Source organism: Eretmochelys imbricata, chromosome 10, assembly GCF_965152235.1.
Source record: "Eretmochelys imbricata isolate rEreImb1 chromosome 10, rEreImb1.hap1, whole genome shotgun sequence".
NCBI classification, from domain to species: Eukaryota; Metazoa; Chordata; order Testudines; family Cheloniidae; genus Eretmochelys; species Eretmochelys imbricata.
The window spans coordinates 31,230,497-31,258,025 of record NC_135581.1 but is presented as its reverse complement, the minus strand read 5'-3'; the positions used below and the strand labels follow the sequence as shown (position 1 = coordinate 31,258,025).

General features: G+C 41.6%; 1 protein-coding gene across 2 annotated transcripts in view; it reads right to left on the bottom strand.

The window, feature by feature from the left end:
• GTF3C1 (general transcription factor IIIC subunit 1) overlaps positions 1-27,529 on the bottom strand; it is an 81,248-nt gene that overhangs the window by 42,052 nt on the left and 11,667 nt on the right. Inside the window, exons 4-16 of one of the 2 annotated variants that reach the window (XM_077827689.1) lie at positions 26,497-26,640; positions 24,939-25,035; positions 22,294-22,417; positions 20,394-20,552; positions 13,108-13,223; positions 10,877-11,201; positions 9,799-10,010; positions 8,785-8,924; positions 6,921-7,074; positions 5,178-5,281; positions 3,415-3,602; positions 2,077-2,373; positions 1,283-1,428 (exon numbers count right to left, since the gene is read on the bottom strand). In XM_077827689.1, coding sequence (XP_077683815.1) covers positions 1,283-1,428; positions 2,077-2,373; positions 3,415-3,602; positions 5,178-5,281; positions 6,921-7,074; positions 8,785-8,924; positions 9,799-10,010; positions 10,877-11,201; positions 13,108-13,223; positions 20,394-20,552; positions 22,294-22,417; positions 24,939-25,035; positions 26,497-26,640 — 2,206 coding nt within the window. Of the gene's footprint in view, positions 1-1,282; positions 1,429-2,076; positions 2,374-3,414; positions 3,603-5,177; positions 5,282-6,920; positions 7,075-8,784; positions 8,925-9,798; positions 10,011-10,876; positions 11,202-13,107; positions 13,224-20,393; positions 20,553-22,293; positions 22,418-24,938; positions 25,036-26,000; positions 26,462-26,496; positions 26,641-27,529 lie in introns of those variants that run through there. The other variant, XM_077827690.1, reaches the window with a different exon arrangement.

The window sequence follows — 27,529 nt, the reverse complement described above, 5'->3', positions numbered from 1 at the left end:
TTACAATAATTTTATCAAAATGTGAAAACTGACTGAAATTTAATCAGAATACTGACTAGAGATTAACTAGTCTTTGAAGTATCACACTTAAGTGTGACAATTGCCTTCAGAATCTGGGTTTTTTTATAATAAATATCAGCACCAAGAAGGATATTCAGCGAAGAACCATGAGAATGATTAAAGGATTAGAAACCATACCATATAGTGATAGATTCAGGGAGCTCAATCTATTTAACTTGAGAAAGAGAAGGTTAAGTGGTGACTTGCTTACAGTCTATAAGTACCTACATACGGAACAAATATTTAACAGTGGGCTCTTCAATCTAGCCAGAACAGGTACAACAAGATACAGTAGCTGGTTGGAAGTTGAAACTAGACAAATTCAGACTCAAAATTAGGCATACATTTTTAACAGTGAGGGCAATTAGCCATGGAAAAATTTACCAATGGTGGAGGTAGCTTCTTCATCACTGACAATTTTTAAATAGAGATTGGATGTTTTTGTAAAAGATCTCTAGGAATTAATCTGGGGAAGTTCTCTGGAACATGGTATACAGGAGATCAGGCTAGATCAGGGGTCGGCAACCTTCAGCATGCAGCCCATCAGGGTAATCCAATGGTGGGCTGCAAGACATTTTGTTTACGTTGACCGTCTGCAGGCACGGCCCCCGGCAGCTCCCAGTGGCCATGGTTTGCCGTTCCCAGCCAACGGGAGCTGTGGTAAGCCAGGAACGGTAAACCATGGCCAACGGAAGCTGTGGTACGCCAGGAATGGTAAACCATGTCCAACTGGGAGCTGCGAGGGGCCATTCCTGTGGGATGGTCAACATAAACAAAACGTCTCGCAGTCCGCCAGCGGATTACCCTAATGGGCTGCGTGCCGAAGGTTGCCGACCCCTGGGCTAGATAATCACAATGGTTCCTTTTGGCCTTGGAATCTATGAATTGCCAGTGCATACAAAGTGGCTAATCATTAGTCACGTTAATTCATTTTACCAGGCAAAAGCAGGGTTCTGTGAAGTCTTCAGTAAGTCACATGCAAATTATTGTCCTATGAATCAATAGTACTAGAGTGCTGTTCATCTTGGATTGATTATTTTCTTCCGGAATCAAACTGGCAAAAACTAAAGTTAAATTTCTATGGATTACCAGCTGAAACTGATTATATAGTCTTAAGAGCAGATAATACTGACTAAGCATGTCTGCTGCTTTGTAAAGTACTGTTAATAACAATGGACATTATATCATACAGGATATGAATTGCAAAACAAAAGCACAGTACCTTGTAGCTGACTTGCACTATCTGAACAAAGATGGAGAGAGGTAGGCAAAGAAGAACGTCACTAACAAGAGCCCAGCCGTACCCAAATTCCCTATGTACTGGGAGAGGAGGGACGTAGCGCATCCACGAAATATCATCCACATACACTAGAGAAAGGATGCTGGTTTAGAATCACAGATGGAACAAAATTATTAGTTCTATCTGGGGACCAGTGAAGTATTGGAAATCTGAAGCCAGGTTTACAATTGTAAACAAACATAAGAACTGCAATACAGACTTAAAGCAGCAGTCCACCTAGCCTAGTATCCCGTTTCTGCCAGTGTCCAGTACCAGAAGCTTCAGAGGGAGGCACGCTAATCCCCGCCATGAGCAATTATGGAATAACCTACGCATAAGAGAATCTTCTTCCTATACTCAGGCAGTGAGTTGTTGGCTTATGCCCAGCATTGAATAATGGGACAATCCAAAGCCTTAGGTCCAAACCACCTCCTTTTTTGAGTTCGCTAAAGTACATGTTCTCCATTTCCAATATGTGCCCCACATTTTAATCATGGCTACAGCATCCACAGCTGAAATCAAACTCTAAAACATGGCAGTACCAATCCTTTAATGAGGGTCAGTGCCTTAAGTAAGCTTTGAGGAAGTGGTGTTACAAGCAATTGAAACAATATTTCGGAGCATGCTCACTGAGTAACTGGCATTAAAAGTGGCGAGGATTCCCCCCCCCTTGCCCACCACCCCAAGAATTCCCCCATGTAGACACAGTCCTGATCTGATGAGGAGCCAGTTCTTACCTGTCTCATTACACAGATCCACTTCAGACTCCTGTGCAGGGACTTCATGATTCGCCACACACGTAGTTTCTGGTGCAGCCTCCTCCTCATCATCTCCTGATGCACCTGGATGGGTTTCAGGTACAGCTGTGTTTGTGTCCAGTCCCTGTGGACTGCCTCTTTTATCACCATCATAGCATGCTTTCTGTTGCTGCCCATTTAAAGGATGTCCATAAATTAGGTACCAGAGGAAAATGTGGACCATTCTTAACCGAGGCATTTTGGGAAGAAAGCCAAGGGAACGCCCAAGTCCTGGAACTGTAGAGAAAAGAAGATGAACCACTGAATGCAAAGACAAAATAAATTAAAAAGATAAAAGGACTAATTCCTTAAAAGTGAGGGAAATTACAAGTTAAATTGATCGGGAGGAAAAATTTAGACACGCAAACGTGCATGAAAGTTCGAAGCTGTTTAAGAGGAGTTTATCAGATAGCCAAAAAGCCACAATCACAAATAAGAACTTTGTGTAAAAGCCCATTCTGGTTAAGATGGGAACTGAAGGAAGCAATTAGAAATAAAAATGTAATATATAACAAAGAAAAGGAGAAGATGACAGCCATCAATATAAATCAGAAGTTATGAAGTGTAGAAAATTGATAAGGGAAGTTAAAAGACACCAGGGAAAAATTCATGGTTGGAAGGGCCCAGGACAACAAAGAGGAATTTTTAAGTAGACCAGGAACAAAAGAAATCCTAATGGTATGGGCCTATTAGTAGATGGAGATGGTAAAAAATTGTTAATAATGATGCAGAAAAGTTCAATAAATATTTCTGTAAAGCGTTCGGCAATCCTAACTTTAAGAGTTGTTGCCAGCACTCCCTAGAACTGTTTTACTTCACTGTAGTCTTGTTTTAGTATGCTGTAATGCATATTTTTCTGTACTACTTCATTGTCACACAGTAGTACACAGTACTCCAAGATGGTATGCATGTGTAGCAAAGGCTACATAAAAAAATCCCTATATTATAGAAAGTGACCAACTGAGCTATAGTTTTAGCATCCCTATTGGTGATTGTAGATGGAGAGGGGGTTTTTAATTGCTGATGAAGAGTTGGGCATAGCCACCTATGGGAACATTTTCCCAACTGCAGTCACATCACATAGGAACTACTGGAGCACCACGGGCTACATTTCACTACGAATGGCTTTGGTACACTGAACCTAGGAAGTTCCCACCTGAATTTCACTCTAGGACACAAATCTTAAGTGTGAGGATCTCTCAAACCCTGTATCTGAGAAATGGAAAAATTTCTCCAGTTGTCTGAATTATTTGACGGACGAGTAGAAGTTAGTTTTACCTGTAACAGGGTGATAATTTTTTAGCTGCATTATGCCCATTTTCAAATCAGTTTTCCTTGCCCGACCATTATTTTCAGCATTAGAGGGAGAGGTTCCTTGCATTTCCCCTGATACAGCAGCAGTCTCTTGCCCCAGACTATCTTCCTCTAAATGCTCTTGGGGTGTTGGTGTCTGGGGAACTTTAATCCTATATAGAAACCACACAGGAAAATTGGTACATTGGTAAAGTCAAACAGGCACTAATATAATTAATTCTGCAAACAATCACCAGCCAAGGTGACAGTCACTGTTCTGCAAGAAAATCTTCATACAAAACCAAGACTAACTCCTCTCCTTGCAAATCATTACTGAGGAAAAGGGTTTTGCATGTTTGCTCTCACGAGAGAGATAGTGGGGGGGTCTCCTGGTGAAGGATGTGGGTCTATTCACAAAGAACAAAAGGATTTCCCTGAATTGACAATGGAGTGGGCTGCACAGAACACCATACCACCAGGACAACCCCTTATGACTGCTACAAGAGAGAAGTCACTCCAAACACAGAGAGCATCAGCTAGAAGCTTCAAAAGGGGAGAGTGTGCAAGGAGCAACAAGAGGTGCCGCTGCCTGAGGCTATGATTCTCCAAAGGATAGTAACAGTTTCATATGTTGTAGGAGACAACAGCTGTAAGCGAGGAATGATTACGATTGTGAAGTATGACTCCTTCACTAAACAGATGTGTGAGCCTGCTATCTAAATGGAATGTGAGTCTCGAATGGGAAAGAAGCACCAGGAATCAGTCCGTCCCATGCAAGGGGTGAGAAGTGTTGAGGAGGAAACCTCCAGCCTCAGTTGACAGTCTGGGTCACCTAAAGCCCTTAGGTAATGGTGTGTCATGAAAGCTTGCAGGAATGGCCCCACTCCTAGTAACATGTATGTGGAGGAAGTGGTCCCCAGGTGACGGGAGAAGAAGTCAGGGGAGATGTCCTTTCCCTACTACTTCTGAATCAGTCAGGAAGCCATCAGGTATTTCATGACCCCGAAGGGTGTGTGTGTAGGAAGCAGTGGCCCTCATGCGCTGACACATGCTGGACTCTGTTTGAATACATGTGACCAGGGAGGGAAGCAATCAAGAGGCTGTCAAGTATCCTCTTGGTCTGGATTTTGTAAATGTGCAAGAAGCAATCAGGGGGAGGCTGTCTGTGTTCAAACAATAGGACACAGGTAACCATTGAGCTAGTGAAGTATATCTGGCATGAGACATTCAGTTTCGAACAAAAAAGAGAAAGCAGACTTCACATGCCTCTTTACAACAATCTACTCTTTAGACATATGATTTCTAATTGGGGCCTGTCCCTAAGACTTGCTAGAGCAGGTGAGGCTGATACCAGACAGACCTGCTGAAAAATCAAAACTGCCAGGCTTACAAGATTAGTCTTTGAGTTAAGGCTTGGGATTCAAGAGATCCACGTTCTATTTCTGGCTCTATTAGACTTCCTGCATGATCTTCAGCAAGTCTCAAATTTCTGTGCCTCAGTTTCTCCAAACAAAGCAAAGCTAATACTTCAAAAAATTCATCACTGTTTGTGAGTGGCTCAGCTATCCCACCCAGGTGTGCCACAGACAAATGTAGAGATAAATAATAAAACAAGACTCAAGGACATAACGCAGAATAGCCCTATGCATGATACGGTGGCACAACTAAGGAAATGAACAAACAAGATGGAAATTACAGGAATCTCAGACTGCAAATATTGGAGTCACTGAACTGTAGACAGTACTTGCCTGTTTGCTGTGCTTGAGTTGGAGATCCGGAAACGCACTTGCTCAATGGCACTTTTTACCAGGGGGTCATTAGGATTCACCGAAGGGTGAACTACAAACTCTACCTGTACAACAAAGTAAAAACAGAAGAGTGTATGGAGATTTACTTATACTGATTCAGAACAAATTGAAATTAATCACCATACAAAAGCAGTATTATCTGATGCCCTGCACATACTTTATGTTTTACGTTCACGGTTCCCAAGCTGTGATCTTCAGATCACTTGTTGATGGTCCATGATCAGCTGGTGCATTTGGGCTTTGGTGCGGTTGTTTCCAGCTGCCTTGTCTGGATTTTTTACTGTAAAGAGCAGCCTGCAAAAGCAGCTGAGGCCAGGGTGAAATCCTGGCCCAACTGAAATCAATGCCAAAACTCTCCTGGACTTCAGTAGGAGCAGGATTTGACCCAGGGACAAGGAGTCAACTACATAAGAGGAAGAGAGGAAACAGGAGCTGCCCTCAGACTTGAGCCCCCCATGAGGCTTGATATTCCAGATGGAGATGAAGGAACAGAACAGGTAGGTGGGGCCCATACTACATTTGAGAACCATATACATTTAGAAATGTTTCCTAAGTTTTTAAGAACAAACTAAAGACAGAAAAGGCAATTAAAACTGCCTCAACTGCTGAAACCTGTATAATTTTTAAAAACATCTTAAATATATATAGGGGAATATAACCATGTAGGGCAGCATAAGGTGTAAATTTTTAACAGTGGGAGTAAATAATCATTGGAACAATTTACCAAGGGACATGGTGGATTCTCCATCACTGACAATTTTAAAATCAAGATTGGATGTTTTTCTAAAAGCTCTGCTCTAGAAATTATTTTGTGGAAGCTCTCTGGCTTGTGCTATACAGGACCTCAGAACAGATGGTCACAATGGTCCCATCTGGCTTTGAATGCTAGTAACAGGCTGAAAAGTGTATGAAAGACTTCAGAAGTCCATAAGACCAACAAATTCATATTAAAAGGAGTGCACCTTGAGGACTTCTCTCAGGTCAGGCACTCAGATTTCACAAACTTTCTACTGTGCGTGCACAGCAAGTAATTTTCAGTGATGATTATCAAACAGTAACTTTCACTCATGATTATGTGCAAATCTCCTCACTGAGGACTGTTTACACAGCAAGCACCAGTTTGAGTTGTGTGAAGGAAGTTTCAATAATTATTTCAAATTAAAGAATTTGTTTTTACCTCCATGAAACTCAAGAACAGATGCAGAGATTTTGCTTCAACTTAAAGAACACAGACAATTTTGGATGAAGATCAAGCTTAGGAAAATTCAATCCCAAAGGCTAATTTATGAAGTTTTCACATGCTCTTGCTTTCCAAGAGAAGGCTAAAAAGGGGAACTGTTTGACAGTCTGAACTATACTGAGAGGGAGCAACCAGCCAGTTACCAGAGAAGTGACAATGGGAAGCTCCAAGCACTAATTAGGAGGAGTCTTGGCTTGCTGAGTGTAGTCTCTTGGTAGCTTTTTTGGGGTGTTACTAATAAAACAAAGTATTTCTACAAGAAAGGCCTGACGGGTGTCAACATTAGAGAATATTTAATATAATGTGCTGAAAGCTCTACCTGTCTGTTACGTCATTTAGTTCTAAATTAAAAAATGGCCAAGACTAGCTTGATAATACACAGTATAAGCAGCAATTTTTGCCGCCACAGTTCCCAGCAGCAAAGACTCAGAGCAACAAGTTACCTTTTTGCTAATGCCATCTTGAATGACCGTTGTGCGGTAGAATCTGAGGAGCCCTTCTTGGGAAAGCTTGTGTACCAGTCGAACAATGGATTTCTTACAGCATTTTGTGGAAACACCTTCTTGCTTCTCCTGATCCATGATCATTTTCTGAAGCCTAGAACATGAAACAGCATCTTACACTTCTCAGCTGCAGTGACATTTCCATGCTGCTTACAGCTGCAAAATCTATAGTGAATTTGTGGTCAAAATTAATTCTATTTTTAACCTTGCACCAAAACTGCCACAGGCTGCTCAACCCACATCTGAAAGCTCCGTTTGTCACTGCCTGAAAGGAACATTTAGTCATCAGCATCCTCTGGCAAACTTAAATTGTGACGTGTTTAGAAACAGTGGCTAAGATACAGCAACTGCAGTGTGGTATGTGCCTGATGTCATAATGTAGGAAAGTTTTTTTTCTGGTTTTAAGCCAGTAACTAAACTGAGACTTGAACTGGGCTAGGTTGTGCCATAAGAACAACCCAGCACTTCTTCTGAGGTTGCCATCCTGTTTTCTAGAATCTCAGCTTTCATTTTAACAAAGGTAAGTTTAATGCGTATAATAACTTGTGTAGAATAACTTGAAAATGTGAAAGGAGTGTGCACCATGGCAATGATTTCTGGCTGCATCTGCAAACCCCGAAACAATCGCTCAGGGCTGCAAACTGCCTCATACATCTCAATGGGGCATTAGCTCAGATGTTGTAGGATACTTTAAATGTCATGTATGCTTGGAGGGGTGCTGTACAGGGGGATCTCCCAAGCCTGGATTCAATGCACCCTGGGTCTCATCGCTTCTTTCATCAGATATTTTCAAAGGCAGGGCTCGTGGGCTTCCTGGGTCTGGGGCAGAAGGATTTGCAAATGGCGCAGTTAGCTGCAATGTGTGTCTCACCCAGGCAGGAGAGGCATCGCTGGTGCTCCCTGCTCAGAGAGAAGGAGTGCAGGCAGGAAACAGTTTTTTAAGCCCAGAATCCAGGGCATAGTCCTGGGCAGAGGTGAGGGGGCAGAATGCAGTCCCTGAACGGGGAAGAGAACTAAACTAATTATACCAAAAATGATCTAAACACTAAGAAAACCTATGTACAAACTATTTACAGCTAGGCAGAAGTAGGTCATGCTTAGAAAACAAAGAGCATGAAGGAACAGTAGGTTCCGACTCAGGCCATGCGGCAGTAAGAGGGAACTGGAGAGGCGTCAACCCACACTACCTCTTACACCCTCAGCTGGGAGCATGAGGAGAGGCACTATGTATGTGTGGGTCAACTAACACTACCAAGAAATACTTCCAGACTCAAGTGCATGGCATGCATCCGCACCCACACGTGGAATACTCATAGGGACCATCACTCAAAGAAGCTTATATACGCATTTAGACCTTTTATTGTTTTGTATGTTTATTGTGTCAGACCTATCCTAAAATAAATGTACTGTGCTTTGACAGAACTCTCGTTACTTGTAGCTGCTGGCATATACCGTTAATAGCCCTCTGAGACAAAGTGAAGTGCAGGGATAGGACTTTTGTCAGATCTGCTGGGATAAACACAGTGAAGAATAAGGGGGCTGCAAACCTATACCTCTGGTCAGTAGGGAGACGGACTAGAGGCTGTGAGGGCATTCCTTGAGCAGACCATGGAGGGGGCTGAAAGTGCAGTTACTCTTAAACTGTAAATACCTGCATTCCTACAGTACAGAACATGCTGTCGACAGGAAACCAAGATCAACCACCATGTAATGAAGTGCACAGACGTTTCAAAGCAGTGATTGTGCTACCATAATGCTTCAGGCTCCCACTAAACAAGTAAACAGCTTTCAGACCCTGTCTTACGTGAACAAGCTTTCGATTAAGCGGAGGTTTCGGACAGCTTCTACGATGAGATTTCGGCGCTTCAGTAGCCGGTATGTTTCATGAGATCTCTCCACTGCAGTGGCTCTGGAGCGCTTTTCCTTCTTTTGCTCAGCGTTCTTCTAGTGAAGAGCATGGAGAGAGGAAATTCAATCTGTACAAACTCAAGGAGTTCCTATCTGTCCCTCTATCACCATAATATCTGAGTCTCTCTCAACTTTAATGTGTCATGTTCTCAGCATCCTGGTGAGGCAGATCAGTACTATTTATTCCCATCTTGTAGATGGGAACTGAAGCACAGACTAAGTGACCTGCCCAAGGTCATACAGGGGAGTCTGGTGGAGCAGAGAACTGAACCCAACTTTCCCATGTCTGAAGCTTGTGTCCTAAACAACTAGTCTAACTTCCACCAAACTGCAATAACCATGTCCATATCATGCATCACCATCAGGTTTTGAACCTTGAACCTTCAGCACAGATCTCTACCACTCAAACTACAGGATGACTTTAGGTCTAGCACATGCTTGCTCTTCCTACAAATCTCACTCAGTTTTAGCCCTATGGCATTTGACTATGCTTGTTTCTGAATGTTTTAGGCAAGTGGTGATCAATGTGCATAGCGACTAAAGAACGAAGTCTGCTCTGTGTGCAAGCAAGGAGTGGCATTTCCCAAGCCCCCAGAGCTGAAAGACTGACAATGAGGAAGTTCCTATGAACGCAGTTTCATCCTCTCATTCCATTCCCTAAACTTTGAATTGCATGACTCAACTAGGCTGCTGATAACCTTTAAACAAAACCAGATTGAATGTGGGCAGGGAGATGGGAAAGCAGAGGGACAAAATAACCAATGTGAAACAAAGGGATTGTAGCTGGAGGTCTTGCTATGAAAAGTAGAAAACTGTCAGTCAGAGGGTCACCTGCCCAATGTTGCAGGAATTCTCATACTTCAAGCAGCTGTACCAACAAGAGAGCAAGTATCAAGCCATAATATCTTACCTTGGGGTCTTCAAGTCTGACCTCCTCAATCACAGTCATATCCCCCTCTTCATCTATGGAATGAGTGCCTAGAGAGAGATTAGGTTCCTGCTTTATAGTGTCCAAACTAGAATCCTCCTCTGCAAAGCCATCTGGGAGCTCTTCAGGATCTTCAAGAAGGCGGGGGGAAGGCAGCTTCTTCACCAGGGTCTTCGTGGCTTGGAACTTGCAGCCTAATTTAAGAACACAAAGAAGTCCAGTTAGGCTGGCCACTTCATTGTTCAGTTCCTACAGGTTTTTCCCATGCCCAGCCATTCCCTAGATGACAGGGACCTAGCCCAGGCCTGCAGACAGGTTCACTTAAAGTGTCTCCGGCTATACTCTTCAAGCATCTTCTATCCAATAAGGCCATTGCAGGAAACAGGGAGGCTCAAGGAGAGTAAACAGCTATGCTCAGTCTTAAAAATTTAAATATTATTTGAGTGAATTCTGGACACTTACATCCTCCAGGTGATGATGCTTTCCCCCCCTCCCTGACTGCAGGTAGAAGACTCTCCAGGTAGATTCCTACCTGATAGTAGGGGGCAGGATTAGCTTGGTCAGCAGCTGCTGCCTGAAGAAAGGGGGGAACGGGGGGGTTGTCTCCCACTTCAAAGACTGTCTTGCCTGAGAGGAACCTCCCCTGGAGCATGAAAAGAGTAGGAGTTCACAACATGCACCTCTGCAGCCTTTCCATAAATCTATGGCAGGTCAGGTGACCCCTTCCCATAGCTCATTAGAGAGACGGATGGGAGTGCACAGGAGACTTGGAAGAAGCACCTGTACCGCACCCCTACACCAGTTTCCCAGTCTAGCAACCTTAGGCAAGGAAGTTGTTCCAAGTCCCCAGCAGAAGGAAGAGAGAGTGGGGTTAGGAACGAATGTGTCACCCTTGCCCCCCAACAATATAGTAAGTTTTGGGGAGAGACCACCAAACGCAAACAGGGTGCAGGCAATGCTGCAGAAGAGGATTTTTTTTAAACAAACCTGATGTCCTCTCTATTTTCTTCAAAGGAAACCTACATGAGAAAGCCAGACTCCCCAGAGAACCATTCCCTACCTTTAGTTGGTGTTGACTGATGGGGGCCATCTCGGAAGCTGAATTTCAGCAGTGCATCTGAGTTGGCCTTCACTCCTTTTTCTCGTTTCTTGTTGTATTTCATCTCTTCCTCATTATCTGATTCTGAGAGGAAAGTGTCTTCTTCTACAGGAGACAGATCTTCCTCAGGCAGGGAGTCTTCATGCACTAGAGCCAAGCTAACTGTCGCTAACTGTTCACTCCGGGCCTTCTCCCTCTCAAACTGACGGCTTAAATCACTCTCTTCTGCAAAAACGTGTGAAATGTACTTTGTTGTTCGTTGCCGACCTTCATCTTCCATAAATCCCTAAGAGGACTGAAAGTCATTATTTTGGCAAATTCTTCCGTTTCCCCCTCCGTTATCCTTGTCCTCTGACCACCCAGATTCTCAACTACTACTCCTCCTCCAAGCCCCACCTCCCAAAGCTTTAATCTCTATTCTTAAAAACTAGGCGGGCCACGTCTGCAGCTCATGGAAAACAGAGAAACATTCCGTTTACACAAAAATTCTGTATCCTGCGTAGATAACAATCACATACCACAACATATTTTCTCTTATTCTGTATTACAGACATCTGAACAAAACCAAGGTATTTGTTTCTTAATCAGTTTGATGCATACTGTTCTAGAACCATAATTCTGTGTGAAGTTGCTGGAATATGGGACTTACAAGGCTGGATCAGACCAGGGGTCCTTCTACTCCATTATCTGGTCTGACAGTGGCCAGAACCAGATGCTTCAAGTGTAGAAAAGCCCAGAACAAATAATTAAGGAATTTCTTCCTACCTCCACCCCACCCCAATCAATGAATGGTTGGTTTATGTCCTGAAGCATGTTTACATCCCTTTTCTAATCTTATATAAAGTAACTTTAGATATGAATCCTGGGAATATGTTTTGTTTTTTTAAATCCTACCAATTTCTTGGCCACGACATGCAATCTTATTAAAACAACTGCTATACAGAAGGGTTGGAGGGTAGCAAACGTACCTATACTTAAAAAAGGCTCTAGGGGTGATCGAGGCAATTATTGTCCAGTAAGCTTTATATGGTAATTTGTTAAAATGATAAAAAACCTGGAAGATCAAGGTATGACAGGGTTTAACAGCATAGCTTCCTCAAAGGAAAATAATGTATCACTAATCTCTTAGAATTCTTTGTTACTTTAGTGATATGTTCAGATAAAGGAGAACCAGTTGACAATTTATTTAAATTACAAAAGGCCTTTTGACAAGGTCCCTCAGTAAAAGCTACTAAAGCTTTATCTACACAGGAGGGTTTATCTTGCACTGAGTTTTTTCATATTAGATTGTATGCACTGATTGTGTACACACTATCAACTGTTTTCTGATTTAATACATGTCACTGTGTCTACATGGGGACTGTGCACCATTATGGGTGAATACCACATGGTGATTTGCTTCACTTCTGGGTTCCACACATGCCAGGACTTCTCTCCCTGTGTATGATGGGATACATACTGAAGTCAGCTGGAAGGGATTTGAATTCTGGGGGTCAAACTCCATTTCCATAACTTCTTTCCTACTCTCCCACCTAGGTTAGCCAGTGCCATTTTCAAACAGCCAGCATTTTCTGTCTCCTACCATGTACAGGTAAATTAAGTATTGGGGCAGCTAACCAGGGACTGGGCAAGGAGGGGCATGGCTTGGGGAATTTGTGTATTGCAGCTTGCCAAGTAAGCTTAGGGCTAGATTTTTAAAAGTATTAGGCATGGCTGCACTTAACGTCGCAATTCCCAACTGATTTAGGAGCCTAAATCTCATGTTCAAAAGGGATTTAGATGCTTAGGAGTCTAAATCCCAACTGTCAATGGAATTTAGGCTCCTAAGTGTCTAAATCCATTTCAGAAATGAGATTTAGGCTACCAAATCAGTCATGTGTTGCAATGCTGAGCACAATACCGCCTAAACACCTTAAAAATCTATGTTGTTGATGTTGAATTAATTTTTCAAACACTGCCTTCCCCATTCATTATTTTGCATATGCTATCCCTTATCTGTCTCCCCTCTAAACGGAACAGTCAATCTTTATAGTTTCTACAGGTCTCTTTTTTCACTGCCCATCTTCAAATCCCTTCTATTTTCTCTCTCTTTTTTGAGATAAAAGTGACCATTAAGTTCTATTTAATTTATTTCCACAGTGATGGTAGTTGCAACCCTGTCTTTAATCTCATTTTAATCCACAAGACATTACCTTGACAACTTTGTATCTCTCTAGAAGACGACAGAGCATCCGTGCTTCTAGCTTCCCCACATTCATAGCCGATCGAATTTCTGCCTGAGAAATTCCTTTGGTTCCCCTACTTTCAACTGTTTTAGGGAGGGGAAAGAAGTTAAAACTTAAGTTTACAGGAATCACCTCATACTGAAACAATCTGGCTGAGCTGCAGAGGCTATCAGATCCAGCCTGAACAACCGCTGTCAGCTTGAACGTCATTGTCTTAAAAGCATAAGATTTTCAAACATACATCAAAATGTCTTCAACACTTAAAGAAAAGGAGTATTGTGGCACCGTAGAGACTAACCAATTTATTTGAGCATAAGCTTTCGTGAGCTACAGCTCACTTCATTGGATGATGATGGCACATGATGGCATATATCACATTGGTAGATGTGCAGGTGAACGAGCCTCTGATAGTGTGGCTGATGTTATTAGGCCCTGTGATGGTGTCCCCGTTGCCAACTGTGCCCACATATCTATTCAGGGGACACCATCACAGGGCCTAATAACATCAGCCACACTATCAGAGGCTCGTTCACTTGCACATCCACCAATGTGATATATGCCATCATGGGCCAGCAATGCCCCTCTGCCATGTACATTGGTCAAACTGGACAGTCTCTACGTAAAAGAATAAATGGACACAAATCAGATGTCAAGAATTATAACATTCATAAACCAGTCGGAGAACACTTCAATCTCTCTGGTCACGCGATTACAGACAGGAAAGTTGCGATACTACAACAAAAAAACTTCAAATCCAGACTCCAGTGAGAAACTGTTGAATTGGAATTCATTTGCAAATTGGATACAATTAACTTAGGCTTGAATAGAGACTGGGAGTGGCTAAGTCATTATGCAAGGTAACCTATTTCCCCTTGTTTTTTCCTACCCCCCCCCATAGACGATCTTGTTAAACCCTGGATTTGTGCTGGAAATGGACCAACTTGATTATCATACACATTGTAAGGAGAGTGATCACTTTAGATAAGCTATTACCAGCAGGAGAGTGGGGCGGGGGGAGGTATTTTTTCATGCTTTGTGTGTATAAAAAGATCTTCTACACTTTCCACAGTATGCAGCCGATGAAGTGAGCTGTAGCTCACGAAAGCTTATGCTCAAATAAATTGGTTAGTCTCTAAGGTGCCACAAGTACTCCTTTTCTTTTTGCGAATACAGACTAACACGGCTGTTACTCTGAAACCTTCTTCAACACTTGCTACTATAAATCGTTTTCACTGTCATACACATAATACACAGTGTTGTACAATAAAATATGCATATCTAAGGCTGTAAAAAAGATTTCTACTACATTATATTTGTGAAATAGTATGTGCTAATTTAGTTAAAGAAGATCATAATGCATGTGCACAATGGGCAGAGTTAAGTCTGCCTGTGCTAATTTGACACGTTAACTTAGATTCATAGATATTAAGGTCAGAAGGGACCATTATAATCACCTAGTCTGACCACCTGCACAATGCAGGCCACAGAATCTCACCCACCCACTCCTGCAATAAACCTCTCACCTATGTCTGAGCTATTGAAGTCCTCAAATCATGGTTTAAAGACTTCAAGGAGCAGAGAATCCTCCAGCAAGTGACCCATGCCCCATGCTACAGCACAAGGCGAAACCTCCCCAGGGCCTCTTCCAATCTGCCCTGGAGGAAAATTCCTTCCCGACCCCATATATGGCGATCAGCTGAACCCTTAGCATATGGGCAAGATTCACCAGCCAGATACCCAGGAAAGAATTCTCTGTAGTAACTCAGATCCCACCCCATCTAACTTGAGTGGTTAGCTGGGAAAAGAAACAGTTACTATGAGGTAAGTAACTGAACTGTGCTTCTCCAAGATGTTCTGTGCATGTGGATCCCACTCATGGTGTGGTAGCACCCCTTGCACAGGAGTTCGGAAACTTAAAAAGCAGTGTCCATTAAGGGGTCATGCGTGCACCCTTTGTGTCCTTGCACCCCCTCTCCTAAGGGCAAAGGGCAGTGTGACCCTGCTCACTCCCTCAGTTCCTTCTTGCCATCCAGAGTCTCAAAGAGTCTCCGAGCTGTGGGGATGTGCTGTGGGTCATGGGATCCACCATGCAAAGAGCATGTTAAAAAGCCAGTTAGTGTAAGTAACCATTTTTTCTTCTTTGAGTTCCTGTGCACGTGGTTTCCCCTCATGGTGATTAACAGGCAATTCAGAAATCAAGGTGATGGGAACTCAGAGCTCATTTGAACAGAGATTGCAGGACTGAAATTGAAAAGCTGATACCAAGGAATAATGCTTGGAAAGAAGTATACAATGAAGATCAAGTTGCTGTTTTGCAAATTTCAGCAATTGGTATCCTACTCAAGCACCCTGCTGAGGCTGTGTGTGATATAGCAGAATGAGCAGTTACTCTGGCTGGAGGCTGGAGTTTGTTAATAAGGTAGGAAACTTTTATACACTCCATGATCCATTTAGATCATTGTTGAGAGGAGACTGATTTTCCCTTTGAAGCACTGCCATAAGCAATAGAAAGATAGCTCAGGAAATCACCAAGATTTGTTATATTAAGGTAGTATAAGAACATGAGAATGCCCATACTGGGTCAGACCAATGATCCATCTAGCCAAGTATCCTGTCTTCCAACGGTGGCCAATGCCAGATGCTTCAGAGGGAATGAACAGAGCAGGGCAATCATAGAGTGATTCATCCAGACCCAGCTTCTGGCAGTTAGAGGCTTAGGAACACTCAGAGCATGGAGCTGTATCCCTGACAATCTTGGCTATTGCCATGGATGAACCTATCTTTCATGAATGTGTCTAATTCCTTTTTGAACCTAGTTATACTTCTGGCCTTCACAACATCCCTTGGCAACGAGTCCACAAGTTGTCTGTGCATTGTGTGAAGAAGTACTACCTTATAGTTTGTTTTAACCCTTCTGTCCATTAATTTTCAATGGGTGACCCCTTGTTCTTGTTTTATGTGAAGGGGTAAATAACACTTTCTTATTCACTTTCTCCACACCACACTTTAGATTCAAGTTTGAGAACAGATGTAAGGTTGATTTTACAGAGTTGGAGACCTGCTGAACTGATCTTCTGCGGATTAACCAATCGTTGAGGTATGGGTATACAAATACCTTGATGCTGGAGATGGGCAGATACTACTAACAGGCATTTTGTAAACACCAGGAGCAGTGAGGAGGCTGAACAGGAGAACCCTGAATTGATAATGATTGTGTAGTACATGGACATGAAGAAGTTTCTTGGTATTCCAACATGAAAAGGTGTTTTGCAAATTGAGGGTACTGAACCAGTCCATGAGATCTAATGAATGTGTGATATATGCCAAAGTCACCACGCAGAATTTTGTACTGATGGAGGTGTTAAGGAACCTGAGGTCCAGTATGGGGCTCTATAGCCCCTTTTCTTTTTGGGTACAAGAAAGCAGAGGGAGTAAAACCCTTCTCCCTTGAAGAGTAGGAGGACTGGCTCTATTGCTCCCAACTCCAGGAGCGATAGTATTTCCGGACACACAACTCACAGGAGATTGGTCCCTCAAGAGACATAGGGACGGTAGTGGTGGGGGAGGGTATAATATGGAATTGGAGGGTATACTCTTCCTGAATGGCCTGTAAGACCCAACGGTCCGATGTTATGGAAGTCTAGGCATATTTGAAAAAGAAAAGGAAAGTACCAAAAAGGGGAAGAGAAGGGTACAGATCCACAGTCTAGTGCAGAATCCTTAACTGAAGCTTCAAAACTGTTGCTCTCCTGTTGGTACTCTAGCCACTTCTCTCCTGCTGAATTACCAACATGGCATTTGTCGCTCCTCATTCTTTACCAAAGCTGAACTGTTCTTGTTCAAGGGAGGGTTCCATCGTTCTCCTAATCCCGGCAATGAAGATGTATTCATGTATCTTCATCCCATGTAATAGCAACTTTATTCCTTTATATAGTTTCCTCATTCCTCGATGCTTCCCTTTTCATGTTCTGGGATCAAGATAGACTTACACAATTTCCCACACAAACAGAAACTAAAATTGCTAAATCAGAGTACTGTTAATTGCCTGGGCCAGAATATCTCATAACGTGTATGGATAAAACCTCTTTCTCCCAACCTAGCTAAAAAGAACTCTAAAAAGTTAGCAAGCAGGGTAACACACTGTTGTCCTATGAAAAGCGGCCCACTGTGCACTGAATGGATCAACAGATGGGTGGGGAAGTTGTGAGTTAACCAAGATACAGCTTGCTGTGAGACTGAATGTCAAATGAGGCAAACTGTTACCTCAAAAAAATCCAAACGAAATTTTTTGCCCCCAAATGATATACTATACATTTGTTTGCCCTCAAAGTCAAATATACCATGCATTATCTGTTTTGTACCAAAAATGTGCCTTTCACCCCAAATTAGAAGCAGCATGTTTGTGTGCCCTGTGAGTCAGATCTACATCTCTCTATAGGAGGACAGCATCTCTTGTTGTGTTGTAAGCCCTATATAATATGAAATACTTATAGACAAAGAATGTATGGCGTATGTCCATTGGTCTTTGGAAGATAAGGGATTTTGTTGGTTTTCATTGTAAATAACTGTTGCATTCTAGAAGTAAAAGGAATTGTATGCACAAGGAAGATGTTGAAATATATAAACTAGAGTATACCTTTGAATTATTAAAAGAAATTGCTTAAAAAGAGCAGAAATCCAACTAATTATGTGGGCTAATACTGAAATACAATCCTTGAAATTAATCAGACAGAAAAAGCCACCAATAAGGAAAGGATTGAAGAAATGCATTGTACACAGATGCCATCTACTGGATGCCAATGGAAGCAGCAGAGAAACAAAGCTGAAGTCTGAACCCTTATTTGACATGTGTCCAACAGAAATCGAGAGAGTGACCCTCTCCAATGGCCCCTGGAAGCACAGCATATAAAACTAAGGTCACCATGTGGGACCCCAGAGCTCACTGATGGGGGAAAGACTCTTTTCATCCAGAGTCACAGGACCAAGAGTTGACTGAACCCACGAAGAAGCTGCAGAATCCTAAGTGCAACCAATGCCTTGAACAACTATGTGGAAAGGACTCTCCCCCCATCCCTGGGTTAAGTGGTGAGATTTCATTTCAAAGATTATATTTCTTCTTTGGTTCCTTAATATAAATAACTAAAGATTAGCTCACTGAGTCTACATCTCAAGTAACTATATCTTAGATCGGTAAGCATTAGTCTTACCGGTTAACCTGCCTTAACTGTTAATCCCGGGCTGGCCAGCCGGCATCAGTGGCCCCGCTGCCCGACCGGAGCAGCACCTCCCAGCTGGAGCAGTGGCCCCGGCTGTGCTGGCCAGCGGGATCGGCCCCAGCCACGCTGGCCAGCGGGATTCGCCAAAGAGGCTTAATCAGTTAACTGTTTAAACGACATTTTAAATTGTTTAAATGGTTAACTTTTTAAACAGTATTTACATCCCTAATGCTGGGCTTTGTAAGTCCAAGCAAATTGGCCTAAGAGAGATATGAACCATAATTTTAAGTGATTCCTTTTGATATTCTGTACTTGTCTGCTTTGAGACCAAACCATTCAAATAGCAGGCACTTAGAAGTGCCTTACAGACACACACATTCTTACTCCTTGAAGAAATACTGGAATTGTGATAAGTGTATTAGATACTACACAACTGATGATAACAAGTAAATGCTATAAGAAATTTTGGTGATTTGCATTAATGTAACTGCTGAGCCTCAACCCTAGTCTATGACAATTGCTTGTAAGATTATATTGTTGTGCTCGGTACAGGCCTAGAACACTGGTTTTGTCTACCCTTGATTGATGAACTGTTGATTGTATACTACTGTGGTTCTGGGTGAATTAATACATTGTTGACTGGTTAAGAGAAACTAAGTGTACTGATCTGAGAAGTACTGTCTAAGATAAAAGTTAACCTGAAAAGAACCTGTCATTAAATTAGTAAACCAACGCTTCCTGGACTCAATAAAAAAGGGTTATTAATCTATTAGATTCCATCTAACATTGCCTATAACACTGATCAAACTGAAATCTAGTTTATCAGATTTCAGTTTTAAAATCTGACTGGTACGTTGGAAAAATCATAAAACTGACCTTCATTGACGTTTACACCAGCTGAGTGCAGGGGAACAAAGCCATTTAATAAGTGACAGCGTGGGTGAAGCAGTAGGTAGGACACTAGGGTGGCGCTAGATATGAAGGGAGAGGCCAGGATTAAGAGCAGCAAAGGAGTGGCTGCTCTTGCACCCCGCTCTTTACTATAAGGTGTCGAGTTTTGGGTTTTTTTTTTTTACTCTGAAAGGGAAAGTGATGGGAAAAGGTAGAGGGCAGCCCTTTTTCTTCCCCACCAACCTCCTTTATTCCCCATCAGCATGCTCCTGTGTGATCCTATCCCCACCCCACTTTTTCACTTTGAAAATATAAACAATCTACAGAGAAGGGACAAAGGTGATGGCAATTGAGGCAACCTGCTACTTTCAGCCCCAACAGTTACTCTGGGCACCAGCCACCACTGCTAAGATGGATACAGAAGTCCTGACATTCCCCCCGCCCCCCATTACAAGTTCAAATCCTGTCTAGGCTTGGACTGGAGAACTAGTGTAAGTGACGACAAAGAGGCAAAGCCACATCTAACCTAGAAAAATAGGCAATATTTAAAAACATTAGCTAACATGTTTTAAAAAATAGTATGCACTGAATTTAACCTCCTTTAAAAATGTTATCTGGCTAAGCAATATTTTTAAACAACGTATATCCTAGTGTAGAGAGGGCCCAAGAGAGCAAAAATTAATCTGTTAGAGGGAAGAGATTTTTAGCAAGTGTTTAAAACTCTTGGCTCATTTTTCTTAACTATTTTACTCCAATGCCAAATTGACATTTTGAATAAAGGAAGCTTTGTTAATCATTAAGCACCCACACTCCTTTCGACTAGGATATTGAGAGTTCATAACAAGCCTTAGTCATCTCATTTTTATATCCTGGTAGTCCTTAGAGGCAAACAAAACTGGGACAGGGAAGTGCCCAATGTGTTAGACACTTTCACACATTGTAAAAAACAATCCTGCTCTGAACAGATGAGACGAAGGGTAGGAGAAAGTAATTATTTTTCTGATTTCACAGATGTGCACAAGAATCTAATGTACAAAGTAATGACAATTTCAAAATTAAGCCAATAAGAAAACATTCAGTTCATTTTCATGCAGGTAATATATGAACTTAGATTATGAACACACAGAACCTGATTACATTACCTACTTAGCTCATAAGCCTGCGTAAGCATATCCCGCTCATAAACAATATCTACAGGCTGGACAGCTTTTGTGATCATCTCTTCCTCCTCCTCATCATGGTAATCATTCACTTTCTTTCGAAATTCCTTCACTAGTTTGAGGCATCGGACCATGACATCAGTCCCTGAGAACACATGAAACTACTGGTTAGTAAAATAACTGAATAAAATCTGTGGGTGAAAAGGAGGGATCCACATGAAAAATAAGTTAATTCGTTTTTCTCAGCATTGACAAACAGAATGACATTCCAGTTAAGTATCTTAATGAATTATCACAAATGGAACTGGGCACTCGCATATGGGCCTGATGGAAACTCTCACAGCCTTGAGGTTTTAAACCATGGATACAGATGGAAAGGTCTCCTGCTCATCTGCAAAGGTAACATAGGATATCCCTAGGGCTCAAACAGTGAAGTATTTGAGGGGATGTGAAAAAAGTCCTATAAAAAGACATAATATGAAATTAGGGAACTTTTAATTATGTGCAAGAAGGTGTGTGAATGGTGATCCTGTGAGACACATCTCTTCAGAAAACCAATTTAGATTGCAATCTCTTCAAAGACACTGTCCTTTTGCTCCAATAATCACCTAACAAATGTTTGGGTCTTTTAAAGAAAGTAATTAACTGTAATAATTTTAGAGACTAACCAATTTATTTGAGCATAAGCTTTTGTGAGCTACAGCTCACTTCATCGGATGCATACTGTGGAAAGTGTAGAAGATCTTATTATATACACACAAAGCAAGAAAAAATACCTCCTCCCACCCCACTCTCCTGCTGGTAATAGCTTATCTGAAGTGATCACTCTCCTTACAATGTGTAGTCTCTAAGGTGCCACAAGTACTCCTTTTCTTTTTGCGAATATTGGATTTGTGCTGGAAATGGCCCAACTTGATTATCATACACATTGTAAGGAGAGTGATCACTTTATATAAGCTATTACCAGCAGGATAGTGGGGTGGGAGGAGGTATTTTTTCACGCTTTGTATGTACATAATAAGTTCTTCTACACTTTCCACAGTATGCATCCGATGAAGTGAGCTGTAGCTCTCGAAAGCTTATGCTCAAATAAATTGGTTAGTCTCTAAGGTGCCGTAAGTACTCCTTTTCTTTTTACGAATACAGACTAACACGGCTTTTTACTCTGAAACCTGTAATAATTTTATCTATCAAAATGTAATACCACCCTTGAAGTTTTACAGCCCTTCTACTCTATGAAAACAATAGACTCAGGGAACCTGGTTACAACACAGCTATCTTTTGAGCTGTTGTAATATGGTTAAAATGTATAATGTGGATGAAACATCACAGTGTTGGAACCAGGACTAAACCAACAGATTTGTTTCAGGTTTCCCGTGCAGACTCAGGAAAATGATGTGGCATTAGTCACAGACATCAGAAGGCTCTCTTGATAACAATATATATGGACAAGAAACTCTTAAAAGTTTACCTTTTGCATCCGTGAAACAGTGGAAAACTTAGTACTGTGCATCTAGGGAATGGTCAGATTTGTTAACACAAATGGAAAAATATTGGGGAAAAATACACACTGTGAAAATGGGTATTTGATAGAAAATCTTTCCTGGGTCTAAAACTAATGCACACATGGAAGGATGACATTAGTACATTAACTAATCATATCATAATCCAACTAATCCCTGGTTAATTGTTTAATGCTCAATATATCCCTGGAATGGATAATTATTTCAGGTGAGTTGTGTTGTGTACTAGCAAATTTATAACTTGATATATACCTGAGATGCAAAGGAAGCTTTACCTTTAAACACTCTGCAAATTAAGATTTTGGTTAGTTTATAGACATGATGATATCAGCACGTACATAATAAAGATGTGGCTGCAATTACCTTTCTTTGTTTTATAGGGTCCGCCATCAGGGTGAATGTCCTGTAACGGGGTAGATAATACTTTGGCCAGGCCAGCGTTCATCATATATTGATACAGACGTTTGAATGTTCTTTCACAGAGACCCTACAATAACAGTAACAGTAAAGAGAAATGAAAAGGATGTCACTATTCTAAGGAGCATTCCCTACAAATCAGGAAGCTAATAGAACTAAACCCTTGATTTTCATAGAGATGTAAACAGAGAAACATCTTTCTGTCCCTGAGGTGCTTGACTCAGTTACTATATGCCTCTAGCCCCTTGACCAGGACTTTAGATCCCACTTCTTCTCTTTCATTTACCTGGTTTTTAGTACCCGGTTGTCTTTCCCTATCTACAAGCTCTCCATTATCTGTCTTGGAAAATAGCTTTCCTATTATCACATCTGCCTCTAATTACCGTCCCTTGCCTCCTTTCTTCCACTGTGTTCAGTTTATTCAAACGTCCTAGTCCTCAATTAAACCTTTCATTCCATTCAATCCTGCTTCTGCCCTCTACATTCAGAACTGTCAAGATCAAAAATAATAATATATTACAAATGGAAAAAAGGGAAAGTTGATAGTAGTGAATGTAAATCAGAAGCTAGAAATTGTAGAAAATTGATCAGGGAAGCAAAGGGACACAAGGAGAACTCTATGGCCAGCAGAGTTAAGGATAAGAAGGAGGTTTTTTTTATGCACATCAGGAACAAAAAGAATCCTAACAATGGCTCTGGTCCATTACTAAATGGAAATGGTAGAATTAATAATAATGCCAAAACATAAGTAGTGGTCAATAAATATTTATATTTTATATTTGGGAAAAGAACAGATGATGCAGTCATATCATCTGATAACACTCTTTCCATTCCACTGGTATCTTAGAAGGATGTTAAACAGGAGCTACTAAAGACAGACATTTTAAAATCAGCAGGTCAAGATAACTTGCATCTAAGAGTTTTAAAAGAGCAGGCCAAGAAGCAGGCTGGGTCATTAATGCTTATTTTCAAGAAGTCTGAGAACAACAGGGAAGTTCCAGAAGACTGAAAGAAAGCTAATGTGCCAATATTTTAAAAGGGCAGATGGGATGACCTGGGTAATTATAGGCCTGTCAGTCTCACATTGATCCTGGGCAAAATAATGGAGCAGCTGATACAGAACTCGATTAACAGAGAATTAAAGGAGGGTAATATAATTAATGCCAATCAACATGGGTTTATGGAATATAGATCCTTTCAAACTAACTTCATATATATATATTTATGAGATTACAGGTTTGGTTGATAAAAGTAAAAGTGTTGATGTAATAGACCTTTTTAAGGCAATCTTGGGGCACTTCTCACAGCCCCTCACGTACTAGCTCCTGACTTCCCTACGACCCAAATGGAGTTGAAGCAGCCAAAGGAAGATGAGAAACTAGTGACTAATGGGATGTAAGGAGTTCAGCCACCAGCTGGAGGCAACATAGAAGACAGCAGAGGAACCCCAGAGTCCATACAAAACACTGTGGCCCAGTGTGAAGGGGAAAGTGATCTGCATTCCCCTTGCTCCCAGAAACAGGGAAGACGGGATCACAGAGCTCCTTCCCCTCCCACTGCTCTCCTTCCTTCAGGAGTGGGGATAAAGGTATCCCCAAGCCTATCTTCAGAGCAGGCACCTTAGGAGGCTGCTCACTGCAGCTATGCAGCTCCAGAGGCTCCCAATGGGGTGGGAGAAGCAGAGGCCTACCTTCCAATCCTAGTCTGCCTCTCTGGGCTCCCGTCCCAGTCCCACCGCACCCCTCCCGCACTGGTTGTCAATCTGCCAGTCTTCTCCTATTCCTCCCCCCAACTTTTACTCCCAGTTTCTCTCCCCATCTGCCAACCTCTAAGTCCCAGTCTCCCTCAGGTTCCATGTCCCAGTTTACTCCCTCTGGTCTGGTTCTTGTCCCTTCTGCACTCAATTCAGAAAGCTTACTCCTTCATGATGCCTGGGCCCAGAAAAAGGAGCACTAAGAACACAGGCTCTTACTTCCAGTGCCTGGCTCCACCCCAGCCCAACCTGCATCAGCCAAGAGTGGCAATGGCAGAGAACGCCCTGCTTAGCCCCTTCAGCCTGGGTAGGTGTACGCTCACTGCAGATGGAGTCTTTGGAGAATGCAGCTGTGAAGCTCCAACAGGTCTCTACTTAGTATATGTCGACTGAGATTTTTCAGAAGCTTAAAACCTGGCCAAATTTGAGTACATTTTCACCATACCAGCAAAAAGCACTTCCCTGACACAAAGGCCACTCACTTCTTAATGTCAAGTCCTTGCTCCAGAACATGGGGGCGCTAGAGATTCTCAGATAAATGGTTGTTTATTTAATATGATAAACAACATTTTCCCTATACCTCATTCTGGGAAATGGCTGAGCCATTTTGTCTGAAACTTTCTAAAGTTTGTTTTGAATTAGACACCTGACACTGCAAATTTCAGCCTGAAAGTTAAAGTCTGGCACTTTGAAGCAATGGAAAACAGGTCTGTTTAATGGGAAGTATTATAAGGTTGTCTAACACTTCTCATTATACAGACCAATTCTGCTTGTAATGCTGAATTTTTGGATTTCATTAACAGCAAATTGAGAACTTGAAAGCAAATGATAATCTCACCAGTTCTTCCCTCAGATTCCCCAATTTTTCCATTTTGTTTGGTCGAGTGCTCAGCATACTTGAGAGCTTCTCCATTAGGATATCATATTTACTCCTCCTAAAACAAAAGAAGGTTATTCAACATATGAAATTCATGAACACTGACATTTGTATCCAGAAATATCACAGAAAACACTAGTTACCATCACAGAGGCAGACTGAGAAATAAAAAGCAAAGATTTTAGCAACATTTGAGGGAATATCAAGTTGTTTATGTTTAGGTCTTACAAAAGATAGATGCAATTCAATTTTTGAATAGTCTTTGAATTTGGACTCAAAACCCAACATTTATCTGCAAAAAGAACAGGAGTACTTGTGGCACCTTAGAGACTAACAAATTTATTTGAGCATAAGCTTTTGTGGGCTGCAGCCCACTTCATCGGATGCATAGAATGGAACATATAGTAAGAAGATATATATATATATATATACATACAGAGAATATGAAAAAGGTGGAGTAAGAGGCTAATTAATTAAGATATTCTCTGTATATGTGTGTGTGTATATCTATCTTCTTACTATATGTTCCACAACTACTCCTGTTCTTCTTTCTAAAAGTTGATAAATCCCATATAGATTTCAGCAGAGCCTTTGACCCACATTAATACTTCACAAACATAGTGATGTATGCACAGTACCCAGATGACTTCCCCAAATTATCTCTACACATCATATTCCCCACACCACATATCTTTATTTATGCTATCAATCCCTGGTTTGCCTCCTGGAAGCATGAGAACACAAAAAGCTTTATGAAGTCCATGTAGGTTTAATGGTTCCTACTAACAGGCCTTAGTTACAGGACCACCTACACTTCATCAAACAATATTCAAAGGTTGGATGTTTTTCTGATATAAAACTATATTTGATATAAACATTGTTTGTCATGGGAAACTGTAAGAAGTCATACTTGACAATTTTTTTTTACCCACTTCATATTTAAAAGCCCACACTCTGTTACACTGTTCATATACAGAGTCAAATTTTAAAAAATTTATAGAGGAGTTCATTTCATTTACACACAGAGTGCTGGTAGGGGAATGCCCTTCACCCAGGTGGGTCAAACAGCAGATGCAAATATCTAATACCAGGAAGACAGCCAGATACCCAAGCTGTTCTGAAGCCAGGCCTGCTGTTTCACTGTGACCATGCCAAAGCCAGTGCAGGATCTAACTATGCAACAGAGAAAAAGAGAGTCAGAAGTAAAAATTCACTAGAAGGCACTATAGATGCTATCCAACAACAACACAGCTATTAAAACAATGTACAAGAAAAACCCGGTCTCTGTAGGACAAGACCAGGCAGCAGGATACCTACCACTCAAACCATGGCTGGAGGAGGGGCACACATCCTTTATACAACCTCTGTCTCTGAACGCTGTGAGAAGGAGCTAATACAGCAACCAATAGGCACTGCTTCCAGAAAGTTCTGATAGTCCTGTGGCACCGGGGCATGTCCTAATGATAAGAAAGTACACATGCCACCCTGAAGAACCACCTAACATCTGTTTGGTACATACCTGTCAACATGAAAGCGGTTCAAAAGCAGAAGAATGGAGTGCTGCTGGGCTCCACTTGGTAGTCTTATGACATGGGACTGCATTGAAATGAGACCATTTTTGTCTAATACTCTTCTGTGATAATGCATTTTACCAGCATCCACCCTAGAGAAGACAAGACATCCACAGAACCTCCCATGATGACTTGTAAATAAATATAATAAACAAATTATATTCATATAGCACCTGTCATCTCAATGCCCTTTATCAACTTAAATTACTATACAAATTGCCTGTACAACCTTATTTCAGCCCTCTTGTGCATATACATTATGATAGTCTTATTACATAATCACATACAACTTTCTCCACAGGACCTCATTCAGTGTACAGGAAATGAATCAGGGTAGTACACTGAATGAGGCTGTTGTCTATAGGACTCAGCCTCATTTGTTGCAGAAGTTAAGTGTATAATAAATGAGAAAAAATACTATTGGAAAAGAAAGGCTGGTCTTACGGTTAAGGTAGCTGACTGTCACACAGAGATTGGATTTTATCTCCACTTCCACCACGTGATGCCGGGCAAGTCACTTAAACCAAAATTTTCACAGGTGGCACTAACTGTGTTTTTCATTTTCTTGAAACAACTGGGGTCTGATTTACAAAAGTGCTGAGAAGTCATAGCTGCAGCTGAACTCAATGGGAGCTGTGCTCTGAGCATATGAAGTTCTACAAAAATATTAAGTACCCCAAAAAATCAGTCCCCAAATGTCTCAAGTTGAGCACCCAAAATAGACAATTATGACCTTCATATCTCTGTGCCTCAGTTCCCTATTTGTAAAATAAGGTAATCCCACCACCGCATCTCACAAGAGTGTTGTAAAGGTAAATTCATTAATGTTGGTGAAGCACTCAGATTATGATGGAAGCTCCAGAGAAACATCCATGAGGAAATTAATAGTTCTGTATTCAATGCAGGGTTAGGATGCTGTGAGTGTTGCAGGAATGCAGAATTGGTCAGCGCCATGCTCGGCTGATGTGGCAACTCCTGGTG